The sequence below is a fragment of the Bos grunniens genome, chromosome 17 (genome assembly GCF_055505025.1).
Source record: "Bos grunniens cultivar Pamir isolate PY7600 chromosome 17, Bosgru_T2T1.0, whole genome shotgun sequence".
Taxonomy (NCBI): domain Eukaryota; kingdom Metazoa; phylum Chordata; class Mammalia; order Artiodactyla; family Bovidae; genus Bos; species Bos grunniens.
Window position 1 is genome coordinate 61,773,476 of NC_141181.1, and position 27,082 is coordinate 61,800,557.

General features: G+C 47.3%; 2 protein-coding genes across 4 annotated transcripts; both read right to left on the reverse strand.

The window, feature by feature from the left end:
* Nucleotides 1–4,682: 4,682 nt before the first annotated feature.
* On the reverse strand, nt 4,683–12,542 carry LOC147355547 (2'-5'-oligoadenylate synthase 1-like). Of its 2 annotated transcripts, XM_086348120.1 has the most exons (6): nt 12,292–12,542; nt 11,192–11,480; nt 9,341–9,525; nt 7,497–7,729; nt 6,480–6,633; nt 4,683–5,148 (listed from the first exon to the last, which is right to left on the reverse strand). In XM_086348120.1, exons 1-6 carry the CDS (start codon nt 12,466–12,468, stop codon nt 5,017–5,019), a joined length of 1,170 nt encoding a protein of 389 aa, XP_086204246.1. In that variant the 5' UTR covers nt 12,469–12,542; the 3' UTR covers nt 4,683–5,016. The 2 variants fall into 2 exon arrangements, 1 of the variants encoding a protein (XP_086204246.1); XR_015144608.1 differs by lacking the exon at nt 7,497–7,729.
* Nucleotides 12,543–13,881: 1,339 nt separating this feature from the next.
* On the reverse strand, nt 13,882–26,763 carry LOC147355548 (2'-5'-oligoadenylate synthase 1-like). 2 transcript variants are annotated; one of them, XM_086348125.1, is made up of 6 exons: nt 26,460–26,763; nt 25,360–25,648; nt 23,790–23,974; nt 21,164–21,396; nt 20,210–20,363; nt 13,882–14,386 (listed from the first exon to the last, which is right to left on the reverse strand). In XM_086348125.1, exons 1-6 carry the CDS (start codon nt 26,628–26,630, stop codon nt 14,375–14,377), a joined length of 1,044 nt encoding a protein of 347 aa, XP_086204251.1. In that variant the 5' UTR covers nt 26,631–26,763; the 3' UTR covers nt 13,882–14,374. The 2 variants fall into 2 exon arrangements, with proteins under 2 accessions (XP_086204251.1, XP_086204250.1); XM_086348124.1 differs by lacking the exon at nt 13,882–14,386 and having other exon boundaries at nt 16,416–20,363; nt 26,460–26,748.
* Nucleotides 26,764–27,082: the final 319 nt, after the last annotated feature.

The following is a 27,082-nucleotide window of genomic DNA, read 5'->3' on the forward strand; positions in this document are numbered from 1 at the left end:
TGAGGAGAAGAGACCAGAGAGGGCCCTGACTTGTTTCAGGGCACACAGCAAGGCAAGCGTTCAGCCACTTGGGTTTTAGTTCTGCCCCTGAGCAAACACAGGTCCCCAGAGGCCTGCTTCTGTGGGCCCAGTCCCTCAGCGCACATGAACACCTGCCAGGTTTCCTCGGGCATTTAACCACCCCCAGCAAGGAAGGAAAACACGCCCAGTAGCACATAGGCCAGAGAGGAGACAGACGTCAACCCTTGTGTCCAGAACCATGAGAACGAAACTCCTGGGCTCCCTCTGTAACACAGAAGGCAAACATCTCCAAGGTGGGACAGGAACAGACCCCTTTCTCTGCTGTGATGATTGATTTTGTTATTATTCTCTTTTAAATGGTGATTATTTGTTTGTAGCTTTTGGCTGCGTTGTGTCTTCATTGCTATCAGCAGGCCTTTCCTAGTTGCAGCGAGTGGAGGCTACTCTCCAGCTGTGGTACACGGGCTGCTTATTACCGTGACTTCTCTTGTTGCAGAGTTTGGGCTCCAGGGTATGCAGGCTCAGTACTTGTGGCACCTAGGGCTTAGTTGTTCTGTGGCATGTGGGATCTTCACAGACCAGGGATTGAACTTCTGTCCTCTGCATTGGCAGGCAGATTCTTAACCACTGGACCACCAGGAGAGTCCTGTGATGATTAGTTTTGTATGTCAACTTGACTATGACCATAGTACTCAGATATTTGGTCAAACATTCTTCCAGAATTTTTTTTTTTTTTTTGGAATATATTTTTAAGATGAGATCAACATTTGTAAACGTTGGGGAAAGCAGATTATTCACTATAATGTGGATGGGCCTCATCCAATCAGGCGAAGAGATGAAAAAGGTCTGATCTCTCCCTGAGGAGGAGGCAATTCCACAAGCAGATACTTCTTTGGGTTTCCAGCTACCCTGGCTACCCCACCCTGCAGAATTTGGACTCACTGGCCCCTGCAATGGCACAGCCAATTCCTTAAAACAAATTTTTCTCTAAATCTAGATTTATAAAATCAATTGGTTCTATTAACCTCAAAAGTAAAGCAACCATTGTTTTACCAGCAAAATGGGTTTATTTGGGAACAGCAAAGAATTTCAACTTAGGACAAGCAGGCAATAGCAAAAAGCCATAGGCAAGTCCGGCCAACAAAGAAGAGGAATATTACTTTATAGAGAAAAAGGAGGAAGTTAGGAGGGGTTGTTTGAACACGTGTCTGTTGGAGGAAAGCAAGAATTCAGGGTGATGATGGGTTCTCATTGGCTCAGTTGCCAGGGGAGTTGGCTTCCTCCAGGAGACGTGCAATGTGCATCTTTACTGTCCTGGCCCGTCATTGACGATTTTTCCCTGTTGATAATCTTCCTGTTGGGGGTGTGTTAACTGACTTGTCTTTCCTGGGATTGGCCTCCAGAGGCATTTGAGGTGTGAGAGCTCCCTCTTCTGGTCTTCTGACTCCATGAGGTTTCTGTTTGTGAGTTCATTTTCACAGTTTGGTTTCTCCGGAGAAACTTGATGATTGCTCCTGTCCATAAAGGGCCCTTCCCTGCCCTTTTCTGACTTTTAAAACACCTAGAGGTAGGCTGGGCTTAGGTCATAAGCCTTCTTTTCTATATTCTGAAAATATAGAGGCTCAGAGAGCTGAAAAATATTTGTCCGAGGTCATACAGCTTGTAACTTATCTGGCTAGCTTCTAACTACCTGCTTTCTAAAGTCTGTGCTTTTTTATTTTTTTAAATATTTTATTTTGAAATCATCTGAAACACAAAGAACTCTCTCATATTCTTGATCCTGAATATTTCACCATATTTGCTCCTCGTTCTCTGTGTACATTGTATTATCAGTATTATTATTACTGAGTCATGTGAGTTGTATGTTGCAGGTATTATGTCTCTTTACTCTTTAAAAAAAAAAAATATATATATATAAACTTAGTTTACCAGAGTAGTTTTAGGTTCCCAGAAAAACTGTGCAGAAGCCAAGAGATTTCCTATATACCCCACTGCCACCACCCCACCACAACCACCATCACGCCAGCCTCCTCCCACCCCAACAACATTCTGCAGTGGTATTTGAGCTGAGCCCCGAAGAACTGATGCTTTTGAACTGTGGTGCTAGAGAAGACTCTTGAGAGTCCCTTGGATTCCCAAGGAGATCAAACCAGTCCATCCTAAAGGAAAACAGTCCTGAATATTCATTGGAAGGACTGATGCTAAAGCTGAAGCTCCAATACTCTGGCCACCTGATGTGAAGAACTGACTCACTGGAAAAGACCCTGATGCTGGGAAAGATTGAAGGCGGGAGGAGAAGGGGATGACAGAGGATGAGGTGATTGGATGGCATCACCAACTCGATGGACATGAGTTTGAGCAAGCTCTAGGAGTTGATGAAGGACAGGGAAGCCTGGCTTGCTGCAGTCCATGGGGTCACGAAGAATCGGACACGACTGAGCGACTGAACTGAACTGATTTGAGAAGTGAGAGCACCCCTTTCTGGTCTCCTGGCTTCACTTAAGATGGGGTTTCCCGTTTCCCAGTTCATTTTCAGTTTCACATCAGTATCCCCTAGCAGGGTGGGACACTTGTTACAACTGAGTAGCCCATACAGACACATCATAACCACCCAGGCTCCTTTACTCTTTTTTTTTAAAATAATTTTATCTGTTTATTTGTGTTTGGTCGTGCTGGGTCTTTGTTGCTGTGCAGGCTTCCCTCTGGTCGCGGCGAGCCGGGGCTGCTCTCTAGCTGCGGTGGTGCTGTGGAGTGCGGGCTTCTGGTTGAGATGGCTTCTCTTGTTGCAGAGCACAGGCTCTAGGGTGCGTGCGGACTTCAGCAGTTGCGGCCCGTGGGCGCTAGACAGCAGTCTCAATAGTTGTGGTGCACCGGGGCCTGGCTGACCCGAGGCATGTGAGATCTTCTGGGACCAGGGATCGAACCCGTGTCTCCTGCCTTGGAAGATGGATTCTGAACCACTGGACCACCAGGGAGGTCCCTCGCTAGCATATCCTTTATGGCCTCAGTAGAGCTGTATTCTCTGCTTTTCCACGGGAGATAATTTGGTGGGGTTTTTCTTTTTTCTTTCTGGATTTATACAGCACATCGGCCCCTAGCACATCCACTTCCCTGACCTTTTAATCCCATCTCCCACCATCTCTCGGAGAAGGCAATGGCACCCCACTCCAGTACTCTTGCCTGGAAAATCCCATGGACAGAGGAGCCTGGTAGGCTGCAGTCCATGGGGTCGCTAAGAGTCAGACACAACTGAGCGACTTCACTTTCACTTTTCACTTTCACTTTTCACTTTCATGTTTTGGAGAAGGAAATGGCAACCCACTCCAGTGTTCTTGCCTGGAGAATCCCAGGGACAGGGGAGCCTGGTGGGCTGCCGTCTATGGGGTAGCACAGAGTCGGACACGACTGAAGCGACTTAGCAGCAGCAGCAGCAGCCCACCGTCTCTCGCGGGAATATCACCTGGCATATGCTCGTACTTTATCCGTTCTAAGAGCCTGGCTAAGAGCGAGTCTGCACCTTCTCCTGGGGTCCTTGCCAGGGTGTGAAGTCCTGAAGTCCAGGAGGGGACTTCCAAATCAATAAGCTCTAGGTCATCTGACCTGACTCCGCAGCCCCTTGATGAAGTGCCCTTGGGGTCCCTCCCCCACACCCACCTGACTTGTGCTGGTACACGCTGCCGGGTCTTCCGGCCGATATGGATACAAGTCTATTCCTCCCTCAGCAGGCCCAGAGTGTCCCCAGGTGGGCTGTGTTGGGACTTGACCATACTTACAGTCCTAGTGGGCAGGAGGGGAGGTGGATACTGGTCCTCGGAGCTGGGGGGTGTCTTATGGATGAGAAGCCTCTGCAAGAGTCTCCTTGCAAGGGGGCAGATGCTAGCTTTTAATAGCAGGGGTGGATGGGATAGTTCTGAACCAGAAACCTTGCTTTACTGTTTCTTGTGGTCATATAAGCAGTACAAATTACAGCTCCAAATTAGTAATAATCTGAAAACTCAGGAAAGTATAAAGATGAGCACCTCTCAGTTGGGTTCAGCTACATCTCGAGTACTCAATAGCCATCCGTGACTAATGACTACTGAATTACACAGGGCAGTTCTAAAATTTTTCCTGGGTAAATAATCAGAGATGTGGACAAAGGATGAACCAAAGATGCTTGTCTCAGGATTATCTGTAGTTGAGAATTGAAAGGACCCTCATCTCTCCAATAGTAGAGTATTCCACAAAATGTCAGCTCCATGAGGCAGGGATTTTTGTCTGCTTTACTCATTGCTATGCTCCAATACTTTGGCCACCTGATGAGAAGAGCCGAGTCATTGGAAAAGACCCTGATGCTGGGAAATATTAAAAGCAAAAGGAGGCAGAGGATGAGATGGTTGGATGGTATCACCAACTTAATGGACAAGAATCTGAGCAAACTTTGAGAGACAGTGAAGGACATGGAAGCCTGGTGTGCTGCAGTCCATGGGGTCGCAAAGAGTCAGACACAACTCAGCAACTGAGCAACAACAGTGAGCCAGTGGCCAGAACAATGCTTGGCACAGAGCAGGTGCCCAATTAATATCTTTAGTTGAATCAATGAATATGCACACACACACATAATATGCAGGTATACTTCTTGGCGCTGTACCTTGAAGCTAATTAACACCCAACAAATGGCATTTGCTACTATTTTTGTTATTATTGACAATAAATTGGACCATCACCTTTCCCCTCAGGTTCACAGAAGAAAGTCAAGGCTGGGATTCCACTCTTTTGCCTGAGTCTCTCCTGGTGGCTCGGAGAGGCTATTGTCAGGCTCCAATGGGGAGCATTGTCTATGAAAGAAAAGACAGCACAGAATAGCAGGAAGGCTGGGGGTCAGGAGACCTGGATTCTGGTCCCAGGTCTGACATCAATTCACAGCTGTCTTTGGATCCAAGCCCCCTAGCCCTAGAAGTGAAGAGGGCTGGCCCAGACGGCTCTGGAGACCTTGCCTCCAAGATACTCTGGCGTTCAGAGGATGGTACATGTCCAGTTCTCTTCCACCTGGGGAGAGGCTCCTTCGTGGAAATGGATTCCTGGAGAGGATCTATAGTGCTGTCTAAAATCATAGGCCTGGAACATCAGGTCGCTGTGTTCTTGGGGCTGAAAGGGAGAAGCACATTGTCACACTGGAGAGCTGGGCCTCCCCGCTTGGCACGGGTCTCAGTGAGCATTCACCGTGGACGCTGTGACCTGCCGCCTGGATGCCCTTCAAGGAAGGCCACACCCACTCCTGGGTTGTCCGCATTCAGCGGCTGACCCGTGTTGGGGCTATAAAGGCCTGGCCACCTTGGTCTTCCGTAGGACAACTCTGGAGGCTGTTGGGGCCCCCAGGGCTCCCCGGGGAGATGGTCTGAGATGGCCAGCATCCCAGATGTCCCTCTCCTTGTGTTGGTACCCACCTCCCTCCCCTCCTTTACACAGATGTCGTTCCAATGGTCCTCCCCAGAAACATCCTGCACGTGAACTTCATCCCAGAGCCTGTTTCCTGGGAAACCCATCTCTGGCATCATCAGCCCTCTCCACTCCAGCTTGAGAAAGATCCCTACTCTTGGAGTGGAAAGATGAGGCCCTCAGCCCCGACTTAGTTGTGTGACACACCCACGTCCTCACCTACTCTGAGTCACCCGTTTGTTGTGTGATATGGAGGGGGAAGGGGATACAAGGCAGGCTGTTTAGCTCAGCGGAGTAAGTCCTGGCATTGGAGTCTGCTGAGTGGGATTCCCAGCTCTGCGGCTCCCTAGCTGAGTGGGCTTGAGCAGGTGACTTCACCTCTCTGAGCCTCCTTTTCTCATCTGTAAGATGGGAGTAGAAATCAGGGCTCATGGGGTGTCATGAGGATTTAATGAAACAATGAAATTTAAGGGGCTAAGAACAGAGCCTGACCCCAAAGTAGGTATTCATAAGTGGTGGTGGTTATTCTTTTTCTTCTTAGTGGAATGAGCCAATTGGCGCTGTTAAAAAAGTTACTTCTGGCCAAGAAGGCATTAATTAAAGAATAAGCTCTGGATAGGGATGTGAGAAGTCTAGGAACCCTCTGATTGGGGTCAAGATGACTGTAAAACAGGGAGCACAGCCTGGCATGATATGAATGGGAGTGACCTCTGTGAAACTGAAAGTTGCTCAGTCGTGTCTAACTCTTTGCAACCCCGCGGACTGTAGCCCACCAAGGCTCATCTGTCCATGGGGATTCTCCAGGCAAGAATACTGGAGGGGGTTTCCATTTCCTTCTCCAGGGGATCTTCCTGACCCAGATATTGAACCCAGGTCTCCTGCATAGGTAGGCAGATTCTTTACTGTCTGAGCCACCAGGGAAGCCCTAGTGACCTCTAGCAAGAGGCAATTTCTTTGGAAGGAATGGTCTCTAGCTACACACCCCATGTTGTGTGGAAGGGGTAGGGGCAGGGCAGCGGTAAAGAAGCAGAAGGTCTCACCGACACATCCCAGGAGCCCACGGGAGACCCATCCCATTTCTTAAAGCACGGGTAATCCAGCCAGACCAAAGCCGCTCGTGCAAGCCGCTCCCAGCTATATGCGTCTTTACCAGCAACATTTCCTGTAGGGTCCGCCGGGTCCAGAATCACAGGCCTGAAGGGTAATATTTAGAGAGAGAGAGAGAGATGAGAAGCTGGGTTCTGTCTGGCGGGTGGCCTAGATGCTCCAGGAAGGGCAAAGCAACCAGCCTGGCCCAGGCTCAGACTCAGGCAGCATCAGGGCTCCAGCAGAGCATCACTCCCTGGGTGTGTCCTGGGTGCCCTGCTCCATGGAGGACAGTGAACGGAAGGGGGAGCCTTGCATTTGGGCTTTGATAGACCTGGGCTTGAATATCACCTCTGCTCTTCTGTAGGAGTGTGACCTTGGGTAGATGTCTTGGTCTCTCTAATTCTCAGTATGCTCATCTGTGAAATGGGCAGATTTGAACATCCCTACTTCAAAGGATGTTCTATGAGGATCTAGATAAGCAACATGGAATACTCAGCACAGTAATTGGGCCATCGTAAGGGGTTAGTGCATGACAGTTACAATAATCATAATTTTTACTATACTATTAGAGTGTGTTAGTCTTATAGCAAGCTCTTACTTCCTGGGAGCAATTATTATTGTTGCTGTAGCTGTTGTTATTTTAGTTGAAATTTCAGTTGTTTCGCTCATTTTCTTAGGGTTAGGGTTTGGACAAACTCTATAGGGTTTGGGTTAGGGTTTGGACAAACTCTTTACTGCTCAGAATCTCGGTTTACTCATCTGTGAAGCAGTTAGCATAGTGCCTGACTCACATGGTTTTTTGCACACTGTTTTTAAAATTAGACGGTACTAGTAAAGTGCCCAGCAGCATGGTATCAGAAGATGATCCGTTAATGTGGAACCCTCCCAATTCCTTCATTTCCAGGGTGCTACAGCTGTAAGCAGGGGTTCATTTATGTGGGGAGCTAAGCCTTGAGCGGATAGAGTACCTGGGTTTTGCAAGTTGCTTCGTCAGATATTCTTCAATAATAGGGTTTTCAGAGTTATAGTTCTTTTCCCAGTAGATGCAAAGCTTCTGATACTTTAGGACTAATTTCAAGACAGTCTGAAATCCCTGAGCTGTGATGAATCCTGTTTTATTGCACCCTTGCTCCCAGGCATAGACCGTCAGAAGCTCCAGAGCATATTGTGGGGGCAATGGCTTTCCAAGCTGCTCCTTACACTGAGTAGAGAGAAACAACCAGAAACATGGGCTTGTGTAGCATTTGTGTAAAGCACATTCTCATGGGTCAGATTCAGCCTGCCACTTATTTTAGGGTGTAAAGTTTTCTCAGAGCAAATCCACACCTATCCATTTAGGTATGGTCTATGGTGGCATTCACAGAGCTATTAACTCACCTGTTCAAAGCCAGATGGCTAGGAAGTTAACAGAAGTGTGTGTGTATGTGTGTGTGTGTGTGTGATGTTGGTAGGGGATATAGTACTCATTAATTCACCTAACAATCATTTTTTGAACTTCTCTCATGTGCCAGGCACTGTTCTAGGTTCCTGGGACACAGCAGGGAATCAAACATATAAATCCTTCTGTTCTTGTACATTTATAGAGGGGAAAGTGATAGTGAAGTCCTGTCCGACTCTTTGCAACCCCATGGACTGTAGCCCACCAGGCTTCTCTGTCCATGGAATTTTCCAGGCAAGAGTATTGGAGTGGGTTGCCATTTCTTTCTCCAGGGGATCTTCCTGATCCAGGGATCGAATCTGGGTCTCCTGCAATTGCAGGCAGATGCTTTACCATCTGAGGCACCAGGGAATAGTGGGGAGACAGACAATAAATATGACTACTGGAAAAACCTTAGCTTTGATTAGTTCTGAACAGATGTGAGACTTGCACCATAAAGACAGCCGACCACCAAAGAACTGATGCTTTTGAACTGTGGTGCTGGACAAGACTCTTTGAGGGTCCCTTGGGCTAAAAGGAGATCAAACCAGTCAATCCTCAAGGAAAACAACCCTGAATATTCATTGGAAGTTCTGATGCTGAAGCTGAAGCTCCAATAGTTTGGCCACCTGATGGGAAGAGCCAACTCATTGGAAAAGAGCCTGATTTGGGGAAAGATTGAGGGCAGGAGGAGAAGGGGGTGGCAGAGGGTGAGATGGGTAGAAAGCATCACCGACTCAATGGACAGGAATCTGAATCTCTCTCCTGGGAGAGAGTAGAGGACAGGGGAGTCTGGCGTGCTGCAGTCCCTGGGGTCACAAAAAGTCAGACATGACCTAGTAACTGAACAACAACACAATAAACAAACAAATAGGCACATGCAAAGGCCTGGAGGCTGGAGTGTAGAGTTTCTCTCCAGGAGGACTAACAAAGAGAAGAGCGTGGCCTGAGGGTGGTGGTGCGCGGACAGAGATGGGGGTTCAGAGAGGTCAAGGGCAGATCCTTTGAGCCTCCCAAGATGATCTGGACTGAGGGGTAACAGAGGTGGTGACCATGGATGAATCATAAATATATTTTAACATAGGACCAACAACATTTGCTGACTAGTTGGATGTGGGTGTCTGTGAAGAAGCCAAGGATGACCCTTGGTTTGGCCGCAGTAACTAGAAGGATGGATTTGTGATTTCCCTTCCCTCCCCTCTGCTCTCCCCCCGCCTCTGTCACCTCTCCCTCTTCCCACTGCCTCATCCTGGCTCCTCCCCACACCTCTCCCTGCTCCTTCCCTCCCTCCACGCCTCCCTCCCTCCTCTCCTGTCCTCACTCTCTCCCTTCCCCACTCTCTCCCTTCCCCTCCTCCTCCTCCTCGGCTCTCTGCCCAGATGGGACCGGCCATACCAGTTGGTACCAGTGCTTCACCAGGCGGATGAGGCTCTTCAGCTTGGTTGGACGATTCTTCAGGAAGTCTCGCTGCAGCTCCGTGAAGCAGGGGGAGAACTCGCCCTCTTTCCTCAGGTTCTCGCACTCTTGGATGAGCCGGACATAGACTCTAGAGTCAGGTCTGTAACCTTTGGTCAACTGACCTGTTGGGAATGAATCCATGTTTCGACGTCAGCTCTTCTCTGAGGTTCTTCCATTCCCTCTGAGACAACAAGCTCACTGACCGTGGAGGGCAGTGGGGAGGTCAGCAGGCCCAGAGCCAGGGGGCCTGAGGTCCATCCCCCGTCCTCCCTTCTCCCGCCTCTACCGCCATCACCCATCGTCTCTCACCTGGACTCAGCAGAGGTGGCGGCACCCTCCTCCCTGGATCCTCCACAGCCCACACAGAGCCCTTTAAACCTGATCCTTCCACTTCTTGCTTCCCAGGACCTCTGGATAAAATCCCAAGTCCTCACAGTGGTCCACGCGGATGGTGAGGCCTGTCTCCTCCCTCGTCTTTCCTCCTGCCTCAATCCCTTTGCCACTGACTCCCCTGGTTACTTCACCTCTTCAAATATGTCATGTTCATTCCTGTCTTTGCACCTGCTGTTTCCTCTTCCTGGGAGGTCTTCCCATGCTTGACTCTTTCTCATTCTTTGGGCCTCAGGTCAGAGGTTACCTCTCTTGTTACCCTATCTACCAAAGTCCTCTGATCCCCTTTGCTCTCTTTTGAGTCAACATATTTAGTTTTGGTCACAGCGAGTTATCATTTCCTTCCTGGTGTTCATATGGTCAGGCTCCAGGAGAGAGGTTCTCTGTCTGTCTCATTTAGGGCCATGGAACACGCCTTGCACCTCCAGGTCTGTGTTCCTGCTCAGTTGCTCAGTCCTGTCTGCCTCTTTGTGACCCCATGGACTCTAGTCTGCCAGGCTCCTCTGTCCATGGGATTTTCCAGGCAAGACTACTGGAGTGGGTTGCCATTTCCTTCTCCAGGGGATCTTCCTGACCCAGAGATCGAACATGCATCTCCTGCTTGGCAGGTGCATTCTTAACCACTGAGCCACCAGGGAAGCCCCGCATCTAAGGTACACAGTGGAAACTGAGCCTCAAAGAATGAATTGCTTCCTGTCCCAATGTTCCTGCACATTATCTCTGTACTCCAACCCTCAGTATAAGTTTGATATGGTTGCCTCACATTTTGCATAAAAAAATGAAATTAACATATTGAATTTACCCTAGACCTAGTTTTTAGAATGGAGAAGGCAATGGCACCCCACTCCAGTACTCTTGCCTGGAAACTCCCATAGACGGAGAAGCCTGGTAGGCTACAGTCCATGGGGTTGCGAACAGTCAGACACAACTGAGTGACTTCACTTTCACTTTTCACTTTTATGCACTGGAGAAGGAAATGGCAATCCACTCCAGTGTTCTTGCCTGGAGAATCCCAGGGACGGGGGAGCCTGGTGGGCTGCCGTCTATGGGGTCGCACAGAGTCGGACACGACTGAAGCGACTTAGCAGAAGCAGCAGCAGCAGCAGCAGTTTTTAGAAAGAAGATCACACAGTTTGCCAAAAGTCAAACTAGTAAGCCTGGCAGGTGTTCTATAAAAACATCTTGACCCCCCAACTGTACCAGTTTGTTGTTTAACGTCACTTCAGTGGCTGAGTGTGACCCTAGGCATTCTTGTCCCAGGAGAGATGCTGGTGTCTCCTCTCACTTGAAGGGATACCTTGGTTAATAAGACATTTTATTTCTGCTCAGAGACAAGAGAGCAGAAGAAGCCCTGACATAGGACAAAGACTATAAGAACTTGTGGCTAGGAGCACTCACCTAGGGCATCAAAGGCGGGCAGGACATCGAACTCCACCGCCTGGTTGAGCTTGGGGGACCTCAGCACAAAGCTGAGAGCACGGGGATTCTCCCATTGCCGTTTCTGGACCTCAAACTTCACTTCAAATGTTTCCTCTCTTTGACAGGCTTCCAGCTGTCTCCTGATTTCTTCGATGAATTCTCCTCGGCGCTCAAGCTGTTCCTGAAAACTTGTGAGATTGGTGAGGAAGACGACGAGGTCAGCATCTGATCGTCCCCTGAGGGTCGTGCCTTTGCCTGAGGAGCCGCCCTAAAAAGGTGATAAGAATGAGTATTGACACATTTCATTGAGAAGAGCCTCCCTAAATAAAATGCTGAGAACAATCACTAACATTTTGAATGCTAGCCACTGCTCTGAAGGCATCAGCGGCTGTAACTCCTAGAATGCTCACAAAAACTCTGAGATCTAGCTACTGTTACTATCTGTTGTCATCTTCTGGATGGGGAAACAGATGCTGAGAGATCATGTATCAGTTCAGTCATACAGCTAGTGGGTGGCAGAGATACAGTTTACATCCTGGTTGTCTTTTTCCAGGGTCTGTATTCTTTACCCCCTGTAATTTATGACCTTATGTGATTAATACTGTAAACTGGCCCATGCTGACTTTACTTGATCTGCAAGCCCTATAAGGTACTGAAATTTATAGATAAGGAAACTGAGGCACAGAGAGGTTAAGTGACTTGCCCAAGACTTCACCGCCAGCAGGTGCTATCTGCTTTTAAAACGTACACTCTTAACCAGCTCGTGACTTTGCAGAAATAGTGAGATCCCAGCCTGGTCAAGATTAGTGAACTGTAGATGCTGCCAGGATTCAGATTGCTTATCTCTATAGCAGTCGTGACCCAGGTGGTTTATACACTTCTCCAGGGAATTTGTTAAAAACTTACAGATGGATGCCCTCACCCCAGAAGCTATTTTCACAAATGTGGTTATAGTTCTGGCATGGATAAATCAGAAAGCACCAGCCCCAGAGACCTCAGCCTTCTGCTCTCTGCCTGTCCCTGTGCAAACGCTTGCTCACCAGCCCCTCTTCTCCCCAGCCAGGCCGTTCTGGACTCACCTTCACAACTTTGGACACCCGAACTCTGTGAGGGGCACATCGGAAACACCTCTCCTTCAGGAAACTGCAGATGATGTCAATGGCTTCTTTGACCTGCGTGCGGAACTCCTCGTTTGGCAGGAGGTAGACTTCGATGAACTTATCTAGAGACCCGGCCGGGGTATTTCTGAGCTCCATCACGGTGCTGGGGACTGGAGAGCCAGAGGCGGCAGAGCTGCTGCCTGAATCTGTCAGCTTCTGTTTCTTCTGCTGCCTGGGTCTAGGAGGCTGTTAAGTTTCATTTCACTGGCAGGGAGGAGCTATGTCCATAGTCTGGGCTGCTGCTGGTTTCGTTTCCTTAGAAGGGAGGAGCTTTGGCTGGAGTCTTTAATCTCTCCTTTGCTCTGAGTAAATCAAACTCTCCTTTCATCCTGTCAGGTCTCCCAGCACATTCCTCTAGAATCCCAGATTTACTCCTGCCTTGATGCAGGAGACCCATGTTCAATCTCTGGATCAGGAGATCCCCTGGGGAAGGGAATGGCTAACCACTCCAGTATTTTTGCTGGAAAGCCCATGGACAGAGGAGCCTGGCAGGCTGCTATACAGAGGGCTGCAAAGAGTCAGACAGGACTGAGCAACTAACACTCTCACAGCCTAGAACATCTGGTCTTTCTTCAGAATGTACTCTGAAAAGGTATTTTTAACCCAGGTTGGCATTGCACCCAAGAGTAATCACAAGTAGAAACAGATTTTTGGTTTCTTTTTCCTCTCTCTTTTGTTGCAGACAACATTGTTCTATAGTCTCCTATGGTCCTTGCAGCAGTACATGAATATTGCAAACAGAAATAGTCAAAAAATCTGGAAGCATAAATTCCGTCCTGATCCTAAGCCTAGAAGTGTAACTACTTTGGTGTAGTCTTGGGAGATATTTTTCTAGGTTAATGAACACATACATACACATATAATTTCTCTTTCTCTCATTTAATGGCCTAACTCCATACATTTCACTTTTTGATTAATAGACGTTATTTCCTGTCAGGGGAGTATAATCTCCTTGGTTCTGTCTCATCACAACAAAAATTTGAAGCGATGGACGTTAAAGCCCTTGGCGTGCCACAGCTCTCAGACAGACCGTGTTATAGCTCTCGGACGGATCAGTGTTACGGCTCTGAGTTACAGCTCAGTTTTATTTAGAAAATAAAAGGAAAATACATCCTCGAGGCGTGAGGGCATGCCAACCCAAAAGACATGAAGAGAAGAGAGAGCCCAGCCCTTTGGCTCCTCTTTGTATGTTTTCCTCCCCCGGGGCCTGCCGTATGTAAACTGGGCTAGCCAGGGGTGCTGTTTGTCCCACCTGAGGTCCTCACTCCAGTCCTCGCACCTTCCTTTGTTCTATTTTTGCGGGCTTTTTCCTTCCTTGTCTTTTAGCCACTGCCATTCTGGACACCTGTTTCCTATTCTAACTACCTAACATTTCCTAAGGCACTTTTAGGATGGCAGAAAAATTGTAAACTGTCTCTAACTGTGCAGTGTGAACACGAATGTAACCTGGCATGTCTCAGTGCCCCAATCTGTAAAGAGGGCGGCCGATTAAAAAGTATTCATAACATAAAAGTTGAGGGTTATGTTTTATTTGGTGGGAATTTTTAGGACTTGAAGCCGGGGAGACAGCCTCTCAAGGGACCCCGAGAGAACTGCTCCAAGGGTGGCGAGGGGAGGAGCCAGGTTGTATGGAAGTTTCTCAACATAAGTCAGGTAGTCTGGACCTTAAAAGCTTTTTTTATGTAAATGAAAGAAAACCAGATAGTCTAAGCTAAGGAATTTAGCACTTTCCGTGTATCTAAGAGTCTGGGCTCAGCGTAGTCGTTCCTTTCTAAAGCATCTCAGCTCTCTGGGGCCGGGGTTCTGTTTTCACGTTCCGATCTTTCCTTCCTCAAGGCCCACAGCAGCGAGTGGCTGTTAGATGGCAGCTAGTATTCCTTCCCGAGTTCCCTCAGGGCTCACCAGCTCACCATCCCTGTTGACTGTGCCATCCTTGTTTACTAATAGGGCAGGCAATATTCCATTTCTCAGAAAAACTTTTCTCTCTCACTCATGGAACTACTCAGAGGATAATCTGAAAGGAGAAACACAAAAGGAGAGATGAAAGATATCAAAGCTGAGCAAAATTAAAGGGCGATTCTGACTTTAAAATTCTTTGGCCTGCTTGCTTCGCTTCAGTTGTGCTGGAATCTTTGTAACCCTATGGACTGTAGCCCGCCAGGCTCCTCTGTCCATGGGATTCTCCAGGCAAGAATACTGGAGTGGGTTGCCACACCCTCCTCCAGGGGAGCTTTCTAACCCAGGGATCGCACCCATGTGTCCTGTGTCTGCTGTGCTGGCAGGCGAGTTCTTTACCACTAGCACCACCTTTAGGACTTCCCTGGTGGCTCAGACCGTGAAGAATCTGCCTGCAATGCACGACACTCAGGTTTGATCCCTGGGTTGGGAAGATACCCTGGAGAAGGGAATGGCAACCCACTCCAGTATTGTTTCCTGGAGAATCCAAATGGACAAAGGAGCCTGGTGGGCTACAGTCCCTGGGCTCACAAAGAGTCAGACACGACTGAGCGGCTACCTTTCACTTTCACCTTTCGGCACCACCTTCGACCTTAAAGTGGCTAATTTAAGATCATCAGGCCTCCTGTCCCCTTTGCCCAATGGTCCCCAGGGCAGCTCTTTCACTGCTGGCCACTGTAACCCTCCTTTTTCTGGAGGGTTGGGTAGACAGGGTGCTGGGGGAGCTGGTGAAGAAAGCAATTTGCGTGTGGCTGGGATTTCAGGGAGTACAGTAGAGGAGCCCAGGAGCTAATGTTCTCTGTGGCACTGTATGAGACATTACACCAAGTTGTGAAAGACCAGGGCTTCCCAGGTGGCACTAGTGATAAAGAGCTTGCCTGCCGGTGCAGGAGACGCAAGAGACGCAGGTTTGATCCCTGGGTTGGGAAGATCCCCCGGAGGAGGGCATGGCAACCCACTCCAGTATTCTTGCCTGGAAAATCCCCATGGACAGAGGAGCCTGGCGGGCTACAGTCCACGGGGTCACACAGAGTTGGACACAACTGAAGAGACTTTGCACGTGAAAACCCAGACTCATCGCTGACATGCATATTCTTTTGTGAAGACTTTTTTACTTGAAGAAAGTCTGTAGCCACATCCACACTGGTCTGATTCTCAGCCAGGTTCCCAAGGGAAGCATTGCTGTCTATTATCAGAAACACTGTGGGCCAGGGCATGGGAGGGAGGGCCTACCAGGTTGGAGAGGTTGGTAATAAACACTCTTTCCTGTGGGTAGGACAGTGACGGTAATTAGAGCCTTAATGGCAGATACTATTGAGCACTTCCCATGTAGCAGATCACAGAAAAGTACACCTCTAAAAATAAATAAATAAATAAAGATGCACCACGTCTCAGATCTCTAACTGCAGAGGACAGATCTATGCTGCCCCATTGTTAGAAAAATTAAGTTCACACACTTTGCCATGATTCAAACAAATAAGCCTGGTGGGGTTTTGCCCCCAAATTGAGCCAATTTGCCGTTTCCTGTTGCCTGCTTGGTTTAGGCACGACTGCCCCAGGAGATATACGATGATCTCTGCTCCACTTTTTAGAGACACCTCATTTTGGTAAGGCTCTCGAACTGTGGGAGACTTCTGCTCAGAAACATGACAGAGAGAGAAAGAAGCCCTGAGACAGGACAGCTCCCATGGAGCTGGGAGCCCGGAAGGCAGGTAGTGCAGCAGACTGCACCCCTGGTAGGGCTGGGGCCCCCGACAAGATGCTGAGCCTCCAGGGAGGCTCAGAGAACTCCACCCTCATCTCTCCTGCTTTAATCTCAGTTCTTCCCAGTTTTGTTTCCTCGGCAGGAAGTGGCCCAGAATGAGGACTCAGCTCTGGGCAATGAGGCATTTATGACTCGGGTGTCTCAGATTTCATACGAGCATGTCCATCATCCCTTACACGCTCTCTTCTCTGTTGCTGAGTCTCATGAATTTGTGGTTGAACCAGCAGTTCTGAAGTGCACCACCCTCGAGCTTTTTTGGTCACCTGCGTCTACCAGCTTTGACGAAATCATCAGAGTTCATCTGACAAACACTTATCCAAAAAACTTTTGAAAGCAAATGCTTTATTGTTTCTTGTGGCCATACAAGCAATATAGATTTACAGCAGAATACAACAAAACCACAAAATTAAGAAAAGTATAAAGCTCACTCATCATACTGTAATCCACATAGCCACTGAAAACATTGAGGTCTTCATGAAACCAACATTGCAAAGGAAATTAAAGAAAGTACAATAGTATAAAAATGGATATCTAGGAATAATATGACAAAATATATGTACTAACAATGCAGGGAAAAACTATAAAATGTAGTTACAGAGTAATTAAAGAAGAAAATTAATGGAAAGAAGTTCCAAGTTTGTGGACTGGAATTGTCAATATTACATGGATGTCATTTTCCCTCAACTAATTTATGGAATTCTAATCAAATGCCTCCCTGTATTTTGGGTGAAAATTCACAAACTGAGTATAATATTATCATAGAAAAAGCCAAGAGAAAACATTCGTTTGGATAGAACACAGTTTTCTACAAGACACTGAGAATATCGGGATATCATAATTAGTCAAGGTAGTATTAACTCAAGGACACAAAACCTGACCAATGGAACAACACAGGCTCACACACAGAGGACTCGGGACATATGTCTGAGGTGCTTCTACAGAACAGTGGGAAGGACGGTCCCTTCAGCAAGAGCTGCTGGAATATTTGGCACCCACATAGACTAACTAGTGCGGGACCCCCAACTCACACCCGTCTGTCTGTGTTTTGATAGGACGTTCATAAAGTCATTGCCAAATCTATGTCATGAAGTTTTCCCCCTGTGTTTTCTTCTAGGAGTTTTACAGTTTCAGCTCCTGTGTTCAGGTCTTTATATGTTCTGAGTTGATGTTTGTGCTGGAAGAAAAGGTGTGATTTTATTCTTTTGCATGTGGATATCCAATGTTCCCAGCTTGATTTATTGAAGAGACCATCCTTTCCTCATTGTATATTCTTGACAACCTTGCCCAAGAGTAGTTGACTGTGTAAGCAAAGCACTGACAATAAAACAAAAATAGACAAAGGGGAACTAATCCAACTAAAAAGCTTCTGCCCAGCAAATTTAAAAAAAAAACACAAAAACAAACCCAGTGAAGTCAGAAGGTAACTGATGGAAAAGAATAGATACATGTGTAGCTGAATCACTTTGCTGTGCGTTCAAAGCAACACGCAATGTGAATGAACTACACTCCAAAATTAAAAATGGAAACAGATGTATAAATGAAAGGGAGCAAAGGTAAGGGAAAGGGAGGAAATGATTGCAAAGCACAAATCTCATAAGGGGTTAATTAGCAAAATAATGAGGGCTTTGGACAACTCAATGGCTAAAGGACAAATATACTAACTATATAATGGGCTACAGATTGAATTTTTATTTCTCTAAAGAAGCTATACAAATGGCCAGCAGGTATATGAAAAGATGCTCATCGTTATTATTATTTTGGCCACACTGTGTAGCTTGCCTGATCTTGGTTGCCCAACCAGGGATTGAACCCTGACCCCAACAGTGAGAGCGCCCAGTCCTCACCACTGGACCCTCAGGGAATTCCCATACTCAATATTATGAATCAACTGGGAAATGGAAATCAAAATCATAAGACATCGCTTTGACCTGTTAGCATAGCTGTTACATGTGCTAAAGGACACTCGTGTTGGTGAGCGTGTGGAGGGCCTGGAACTCTTGACCACTCTTGCTAAGAATGCAATTTGGTGCAATCACTGTGGAAACAGTAGGAGAGTTCCTCAAGAATTAACAATAGCTCCACCAGAGGATCCATGTGGCTCTTCAACTGAGCAACTATTTACCAGTTCAATTCATCTACTAGTGACTGTATCTTTATGTACAATTCTGAAACACTCTCGGAAAACAATACAAGTGGACCACCCACATGGTAATTACATGTGATTCCAGTGTCCTGTCCGCATGAAGAGATACCTGTGCTAAAGATAACACCGTGGTACCAAAACCCCATCTGGGGTAAAATCCCATTTTCAGAAAGACTCGACATAGACATGGAAATTGAGACAGAAAAGAAAAGGTCCCAAATTTTGGAGATACTTTGGACTTCTTCCTCTTTTTTAAAAAACAAAAATATTTCTCACTCTCATGTTTAAATCAGTGACCAAGTATGGTCCTCCCAGGTCCCTAGAAACAGGAGACACAGCCTGTCATTCTGTGTCCAGGCCACACGAGAACCCCCAGGGTCTTCCGTGAGGCAGACCAAGTTAGAGGAAAACAAGGCCAAGACCTTGATGGTCATTTCTCTGGGAAAGGCAGGCGAGGCAGGGAAAGCAGTCTTTGGATGGCAAGTATGAATAATGTAAGAGGGCTGTGGAGAGGAAGGGGTTTCCTGAATCATCTGGTACCTGGTCTCAGCATGAGTGGGGCAGGGTGGGTTGTGGCTCAGACTGGCTCTGAGTCTGGGCAGTGGAGCAGAGAGGAAAGGCTCGACAGGTTTGCATGGGAAAGGCCAACAGGTGAGCTGCTGGCTGTGTCTAGCAAACAGCCAACCCCAGGAGGGCAGTCTCTCCAGGATCAGCAGGGCCCAGATGTCAAAGCCTCTGAGAACACAAATATACAAAGGATAAACACAGAAGCCCCGGCCAAGGAGCAGGAATGAGCGTTGAGATGGGGTGGGGAGAGGGTGAGATGGTGGCTTCATCTAGGAGCCACCTCGTAGGCAATGACAAGAGAAGAGGTGATGGCTGAGGATGACCAGGATGGTACCTTGGGTCATCACAGCTAGGATTTGCTGAAGAGCCCACACCTACCTTGAGGGTGGTGGCAGAGGTGCTTGTGTGGGTCTGGGTCACTCTAAGGAGCAGATGCCAATGTGACATTAAATGTGGGAGATTGTTCTTTGGGGATACACCCAGGTGAGAGACAATGATCAGGGATCTTATAGAAGCTGCGAAAGCTGACAACCCTGATCTAATCTGACTCTGGGTAAAGGCAAGAAGGAAGGACAGTTGGCTCTGCAGTGAAGACAAAGTCCAGCAAGGTCGTGGAGAGTCCTTTCGCCAGTGTCCCATGTCGGAGCTTCCCCTGACTCTCAGGAATGGGGCTGCCTGAGTGTCTCTGGCACCCATGGTCATTGTCTGGGAGCTGCAGGTAGGCAGCGTGGCTTGGTGTCAACGTGGAGATGGATCACAGAGGGCAGTAGCTGGGACCCTCAGCCGAGTATGTTCCCTCCACTGGGGCTCTGCTATATCCCTTGTCATGGTCCCCAGATGGGAAACAGAAAAATTCAGTGTATGAAGACACATTGAGAGCAGCAACAAAGAGCAGGAGCTTCATAGCAAGAAGGACCCTAACCCTAACTTCACACTCTCGTCTCTCACTCATCAGGGGACTCTGAGTGAGTGGCCATGTCTCAATGTATTACAATGAGAATCAAAGTAAAACCCATCTCATGGGGATGCTGGAGGCCTCAAAGGAGGAACAGCAATATGGAGAAGCCAAAGGCTGTCTTCCAACCACTTAGGTGACCAGTGACTCAGGTGGTAAGAACATCTTGATCTTTTGTGTGTCCTTATGGGAGTTTTTCTGGAATGGACTTTTGTCAATGACACGTTGGTTTTGGTACCAAGGCAGGGTGACAGTGTAAGTTGGTAAGCCTGCTGTCTAACCCAGTGATTCATTCTGGGGCACACACAGGTATAATTCTACATATTCTAGTAACCACAATGAAAGAATACAAAGACCGAGATGAAACTCCATTTGATTTAAGTAGCATTTCTAGAAGTTGTTATCTCAACATGCCATCAATATCAGGTCACATGAAATCAGGAGTTCTCACCGGCACATTCCAGGTGCTCACTGGCATCCCATTCAAGTTCGTACAGCATGAATAGCTCAGCCAGTATCTAACCTCGTGTGCCAGCCAGTGCCACCTCTGTGGCTCTCTACCAGCCACATTTCCAGTCGGGTCAGCTGGGTCCAGAATCACAGGCCTGGAAACAACAGTCAGAGAGGACAGGTGAGTACATGGGCTGTGTCTGGGGTGTTCAGAGCTCCCAGCAGGGCAAAATACCAGCCTGGGTAGACTGTTTCTGGGGGCAGCTGGAGGGCCCATGGACACCTCTCCCTGGGTTGTGACCTAGGTGCCTTGCCCTACAGTGGGCATTGAACACGAGGTGAAGGAGGCTTGCATTTGGGCCTGGAGAGACCTGGTTTCAATCTCACCTCTGCTCTTTAGTAGTGGTATCTCTTTGGGCAGGTCACCTGAATCTCTAGTCTTCAGTATCCTCATCTGTGAAATGGGCAGATTTGAAAATCCCTGCCTCAAAGGATGCTGTATGAGGATCTAGAGAAGCACATGACATGCTCCCAACAGTAACTGATACATAATGAGGGGTCTATACATGACAGGTTTAATAACCAACATTCCCCTATTCTATCAGAGTGTTTTTGTCTTACAGCAAGCTCTTGCTTCCTGGAAGCAATTTTTATTACTGCTATAGCTATTGGTATTTGAGTCAAATTTTAGCTCTTTCACTCACTCTCTGTAAAGTTTGCACAAGCTCTTCTTTTTCCATACTTCAGCGATCTGTGGTTAGCACAGTGCCTGCCTCACAGGGTTGCAGGTTATTATTTCAATCAGATGGTAGGAGTAAAGTGCCCTGCACAGTGACTGAGAATAGATGATGATCAATAACTGTGGAAACCTCCCTCTTCCTACATGTCCAAGGTGCCACAGCTGTAATCAGAGCTGCATTTATGTGGGGATCTAAGCCATGTGAGGATAGAGTACCTGGGTTTTGCAAGTTGTTTCTTCAGGTATTGTCTAATAATAGAGTTTTCAGTGTCATAATACTTTTTCCAATAGATGCAGAGGTCCTGATGCTTCAGGATTAACTCCAAAACAGTCCGAAATCCCTGAGCTGTGCTGAATTCTGGTTTTGCGCTTCCTTGTTCCCAGGCATAGATGGTCAGCAGCTCCAGGGCATACTGTGGGGGCAGGTTATTCTTATGCTTCATCTTACACTGAGAAGAGGGAACAAATTAGAAACATGAGTTTGTTCAGCTTTTGTGTGGAGAAGAGTTAATGCCTATCCTTCTCAAACTATTTCAAAAAAGTGAGGATTAGGAGATGATTCCAAACTCATTTTACACCAAAAGCAGAAAAATGCAGCACAAAAAAGAAAACAGCAGGCCTGATGATAGACGGGAAAATTCTCTACAAAATATTAGCAAAGCAAATTCGCCAACGTATTACTAGGTCACACAGCATGATCAAGTTGGATATAGTCCAGTGACGCGAGGATGTCAGAATCCACAAATCAATCAAAGAGATACATTTCTATTAACAAAATAAAGGATAAAACCATGATTGTTTCCCATATACAGAAAAAAAATTGAGAAAATTCAACAACCACTGTCATACAAACTCTTAACAAGGTGGGTATGGAGAGAACATAACTCAATAAAGGCCACATATGACCAACCCACAGCTGACATCACACTCAGTGGTGAAGGCTGAAAGCTTTTTCTTTAAAATCAAGAACAAGACACATATGCCCACTCTCCTCACACTTATTCAACATAGTATTGGAAGTCCATCCATGGCAATCAGGCGAGAAAAAGAAACAATATCCATGCAAATTAAAAAGGAAGTTTAAACCTATTGCTATTTGCAGATGACATGGCACTATGCATAGAAAATGCGAGGCACCTCCAAAAAGCTATTAGAAATAAAAACTGAATTTAAGAAGAGTGCAGGCTACAGTAATAATACATAGAAATATGCTGTATTTCTATATATGAGTAACAAACTATCACAATGAGAAATTCATTTATTCATTTTTTAATCTAATCTCAGTTTTATTTATTTATTTACTCTACAATATTGTATTGGTTTTGCCATGAATTGATATGCATCCGCCATGGGTGTACATGTGCTCCCCATCCTGAACCCCCCTCCCACCTCCCTCCCCATCCCATCTCTCTGGGTCATCCCAGTGCACCAGCCCTGGGCACCCTGTCTCATGCATCGAACCTGGACTGGCAATTCGTTTCACATGTGATAATTTACATGTTTCAATGCCATTCTCCCAAATCATCCCACCCTCGCCCTCTCCCACAGAGTCCAGAAGACTGTTCTAGACATCTGTGTCTCTTTTGCTGTCTCGCATACAGGGTTATCATTACCATCTTTCTAAATTCCATATATATGTGTTAGTATAGTGTATTGGTGTTTTTCTTTCTGGCTTACTTCATTCTGTATAATAGGCTCCAGTTTTATCCACGTCATTAGAGAAATCTAAAAGCCATCCCATTTGCAATTACATTTAAAAGATTTTAAAAACTAGGAATAAACTCAACCACTTGAAAGACCTATAACTGACTTTGAGGAGAGCAACTGAAGATGACAAAAATAATGGAAAGAGGTACCATGCTCATGGATTTGAGGGGTTAATATTCTTCAAATATGCATACACCTGAAGCAATCTGTTTGCATGGCCTCATGGTATATGATTTAGTGTTGCTGCGCCATGCCACTCTTCAAGGGAGAAAATGGGAAGGACAAGAGGTTAATTCATTTGCCCAGATTCAGACAGCTAGGAAGTGAGCAAAGGGGAGTGGGGGGGAGCACTCATTAATTCATTGAATACTTACTTACTGAGAACCTATTATATTCCAGGCACTGTTCTAGGTTCTAGGGCAACAGCAGTGAATAAAACATGCAGTATCATATTATATATTTATACAATACACACATATAAATTATACAAATGCCTTCTTTTATGTGCATTCCCAGAGGGAAGACAGACAATAAACAAACAAATAAGCTCATGCAAAGGCCCTGAGGCTGAAGTAGAGTTTCCTTCTTGGTGGACCAATGAAGAGGAGAGAGCAGCCTGGGAGTAGGGGTGAGCGGGTAGTTGATGATGATATTTAATATAGGACCAAGCCGTTCGTAGATTGGTGGTGTGTGTGTGTGTGTGTGTGTATGAAAAAGATAAGAAAGACCCATGGTTTGGTCCGGAGCAACTGAAAGGATGGAGCATTCATTTGCTGATATGGGAGAACCAGGAAGGGTAAGACACCCAAGTCCACTGGCAATGTCCCAGACCCTACCCTTCTGCCCCCTGTTTTTTCCCCTTCTGACCAATGTCTACTCCTCCATGTTCTTCTTCTCATCGTCTCCCTCCAGGCTCCCTTTCCCTCCTCTCCATTCGTCTCCATCCGGCTCCCTCCTGCCTCCCGCATCCTTTCTGATTCCTCCCCTCCTCCCTCTCCTCTCTCTTCTCCTCCCCACACCTCTCTCTGCTCCTTCCCTCCCTCCACGCCTCCCTCCCTCCTCTCTCGTCCTCACTCTCTCCCTTCCCCTCCTCCTCCTCCTCCTCAGCTCTCTGCCCAGATGGGACCGGCCATACCAGTTGGTACCAGTGCTTCACCAGGCGGATGAGGCTCTTCAGCTTGGGTGGACGCTCCTTCAGGAAGTCTCGCTGCAGCTCCGTGAAGCAGGGGGAGAACTCGCCCTCTCTCCTCTGGTTCTTGCACTCTTGGATGAGCTGGACGTAGATTTGAGGGTCAGGTCTGTAACCTTTGGTCAACTGACCTGTTGGGAATGAATTCAAGTTTAAATGTCAGCTCTTTTCTGAGTTTCTTTCTGTCACCCTGGGGACACAGACTCACTGGCCGTGGGGGGCAGTGGGGAGGTCAGCAGGCCCAGAGCCAGGGGGCCTGAGGTCCATCCCCGGTCCTCCCTTCTCCCGCCTCTACCGCCATCACCCATCATCTCTCACCTGGACTCAGCAGAGGTGGCGGCACCCTCCTCCCTGGATCCTCCACAGCCCACACAGAGCCCTTTAAACCTGATCCTTCCACTTCTTGCTTCCCAGGACCTCTGGATAAAATCCCAAGTCCTCACAGTGGCCCACGAGGATGGTGAGACCTGTCTCCTCCTTCATCTTACCTCCTGCCTCAATCCCTTTGCCACTGACTCCCCTGGTTGCTTCACTTCTTCAAATATGCCACGTTCATTCCTGTCTTTGCACCTGCTGTGTCCTCCGCTGGAACCCCCAAATCTTTGAGTGCTTGGCCTCTTCTCATCCCTCAGGTCTCAGGTCAGAGGTCACCTCCCTTGTCACCCTGTCTCCAAAGTCCTCTGATTCCCCATTGCTCTCTTTTGGATCATCCTATTTAATTTGTGTCGCAGGAAGTTATCATCTCATTCCTGGTTTTCATATGGTCCGGCTCCAGGAGAGAGGTTCTCTGTCTGTCTCATTTAGGCCACAGAATATGCCGTGTGCCTCCAAGTCTGTGCTCCTGCTCAGTCGCTAAAGCCTGTCCGACCCACTGCGACCCTATGGGCTGTAGTCTGCCAGGCTCCTCTGTCCATGGGATTTCCCAGGCAGGAATACTGGAGTGGGTTGCCATTTCCTTCTCTAGGGAATCTTCCCGACCCAGGAATCGAACCTGCATCTCCTGCTTGGCAGGTGGATTCTTAACCACTGAGCCACCAAGGAAGCCCTGCATCTAAGGTACACAGTAGAAATTGAGCCTCAAAAAATATATTGCTTCCTATCCCAATGTTCCTGCACATTATCTCAAAATTCCAACCCTCAGTGTAAGTTTGAATGGTTGCCTCATTTTTGCATAGAAAATGAAATTAACATATTGAGTTTAGCCTAGACCTAGTTTTTAGAAAGAGATCACACAGTTTGCCAAAAGTCAAACTAGTAAGCGTGGCAGTTGTTCTATAAAAATATCTTGACCCCTAACTGTACCAGTTTGTTGTTTAACGTCACTTCAGTGGCTGAGTGTGACCCTAGGCATTCTTGTCCCAGGAAAGATGCTGGGGTCTCCTCCCACTTGAAGGGATACCTTGATTAATAAGAGTCTCAAAGTGAGAGACATTTCTGCTCAGAGACAAGAAAAGAGAGCGGCAAAAGCCCTGACATAGGACAAAGACTGTAAGAACCTGTGGCTGGGAGCACTCACCCAGGGCATCAAAGGCGGGGAGGACATCGAACTCCACCTCCTGGTCGAACTTGGGGGACTTCAGCACAAAGCTGAGAGCGCGGGGATTATCCCATTGCTGTTTCTGGACCTCAAACTTCACTTCAAATATTTTCTCTCTTTGACAGGCTTCCAGCTGTCTCCTGATTTCTTCGATGAATTCTCCTCGGCGCTCAAGCTGTACCCGAAAACTTGTGAGATTGGTGAGGAAGACGACGAGGTCAGCATCTGATCGTCCCCTGAGGGTCGTGCCTTTGCCTGAGGAGCCGCCCTAAAAAGGTGATAAGAATGAGTATTGACACATTTCATTGAGAAGAGCCTCTCTAAATAAAATGCTGAGAACAATCACTAACATTTTGAGTGCTAGCCACTGCTCTGAAGGCATCAGCGGCTGTAACTCCTAGAATGCTCACAAGAACTCTGGGATCTAGCTACTGTTATTATCTGTTGTCATCTTCCGGATGGGGAAACAGATGCTGAGAGATCATGTATCAGTTCAGTCATACAGCTAGTGGATGGCAGAGATACAGTTTATATCCTGGTTGTCTTTTTCCAGGGTCCGTATTCTTTACTCCCTGTAATTTATGACCTTATGTGATTAATACTGTAAACTGGCCCATGGCTGACTTTACTTGATCTGCAAGTCCTAAAGGTACTGAAATTTATAGATAAGGAAACTGAGGCACAGAGAGGTTAAGTGACTTGCCCAAGCCTTCACCGCCAGCAGGTGCTATCTGCTTTTAAAACGTATACTCTTAACCAGCTCGTGACTTTGCAGAAATAGTGAGATCCCAGCCTGGTCAAGATTAGTGAACTGTAGATGCCGCCAGGATTCAGATTGCTTATCTCTATAGCAGTCGTGACCCAGGTGGTTTATACACTTCTCCAGGGAATTTGTTAAAAACTTACAGATGGATGCCCTCACCCCAGAAGCTATTTTCACAAATGTGGTTATAGTTCTGGCATGGATAAATCAGAAAGCACCAGCCCCAGAGACCTCAGCCTTCTGCTCTCTGCCTGTCCCTGTGCAAACGCTTGCTCACCAGCCCCTCTTCTCCCCAGCCAGGCCGTTCTGGACTCACCTTCACAACTTTGGACACTCTGTGAGGGGCACATCGGAAACACCTCTCCTTCAGGAAACTGCAGATGATGTCAATGGCTTCTTTGACCTGCGTGCGGAACTCCTCGTTTGGCAGGAGGTAGACTTCGATGAACTTATCTAGAGACCCGGCCGGGGTATTTCTGAGCTCCATCACGGTGCTGGGGACTGGAGAGCCAGAGGCGGCAGAGCTGCTGCTTGAAACTGTGAGCTTCTGTCTCCTCTGCTGCCTGCATCTAGGGGGCTGTTAAGTTTCATTTCACTGGCAGGGAGGAGCTATGCTGCTGCTGGTTTCGGTTCCTTGAAAGGGAGAAGTTTTGTCCTGAATCTTTGTTTCTAGTTTGTCTCTCTGCAAATGGAACACTCCTGCCAAAGGCTCCTGTGATCCCACAAACCTGTGAGGTCTCTCAGCTTTTTCCTCCAGAACCCCAGAGTTACTCCCTGCCTTTACCAGGCAGACTAGCATGTCTGGTCTGTCTTCAGACTGTACTCTGAAAAGATGCTTTTAAACTGTTAATACTTCACCCAAGACTAATCACAATTACAGATAGATTTCTGGTTTCCTTTTCCTCTTTTCATTGTGGACGAAATTGTTTTATAGTCTCC

Coding starts and splice junctions, on each gene's coding strand:
- LOC147355547 (XM_086348120.1), bottom strand. CDS start 12,468: ATGGAGCTCAGAAATACCCCGGCCGGGTCTCTAGATAAGTTCATCGAA. Junction 9,526..11,191: donor GCCCGCCTTTGATGCCCTAG/GTGAGTGCTCCT, acceptor CATTCCCAACAG/GTCAGTTGACCAAAGGTTAC. Junction 6,634..7,496: donor AAGCAACTTGCAAAACCCAG/GTACTCTATCCG, acceptor ATTACCCTTCAG/GCCTGTGATTCTGGACCCGG.
- LOC147355548 (XM_086348124.1), bottom strand. CDS start 26,630: ATGGAGCTCAGAAATACCCCGGCCGGGTCTCTAGATAAGTTCATCGAA. Junction 25,649..26,459: donor GAGTGTCCAAAGTTGTGAAG/GTGAGTCCAGAA, acceptor TCACCTTTTTAG/GGCGGCTCCTCAGGCAAAGG. Junction 20,364..21,163: donor AAACAACTTGCAAAACCCAG/GTACTCTATCCT, acceptor TGTTGTTTCCAG/GCCTGTGATTCTGGACCCAG.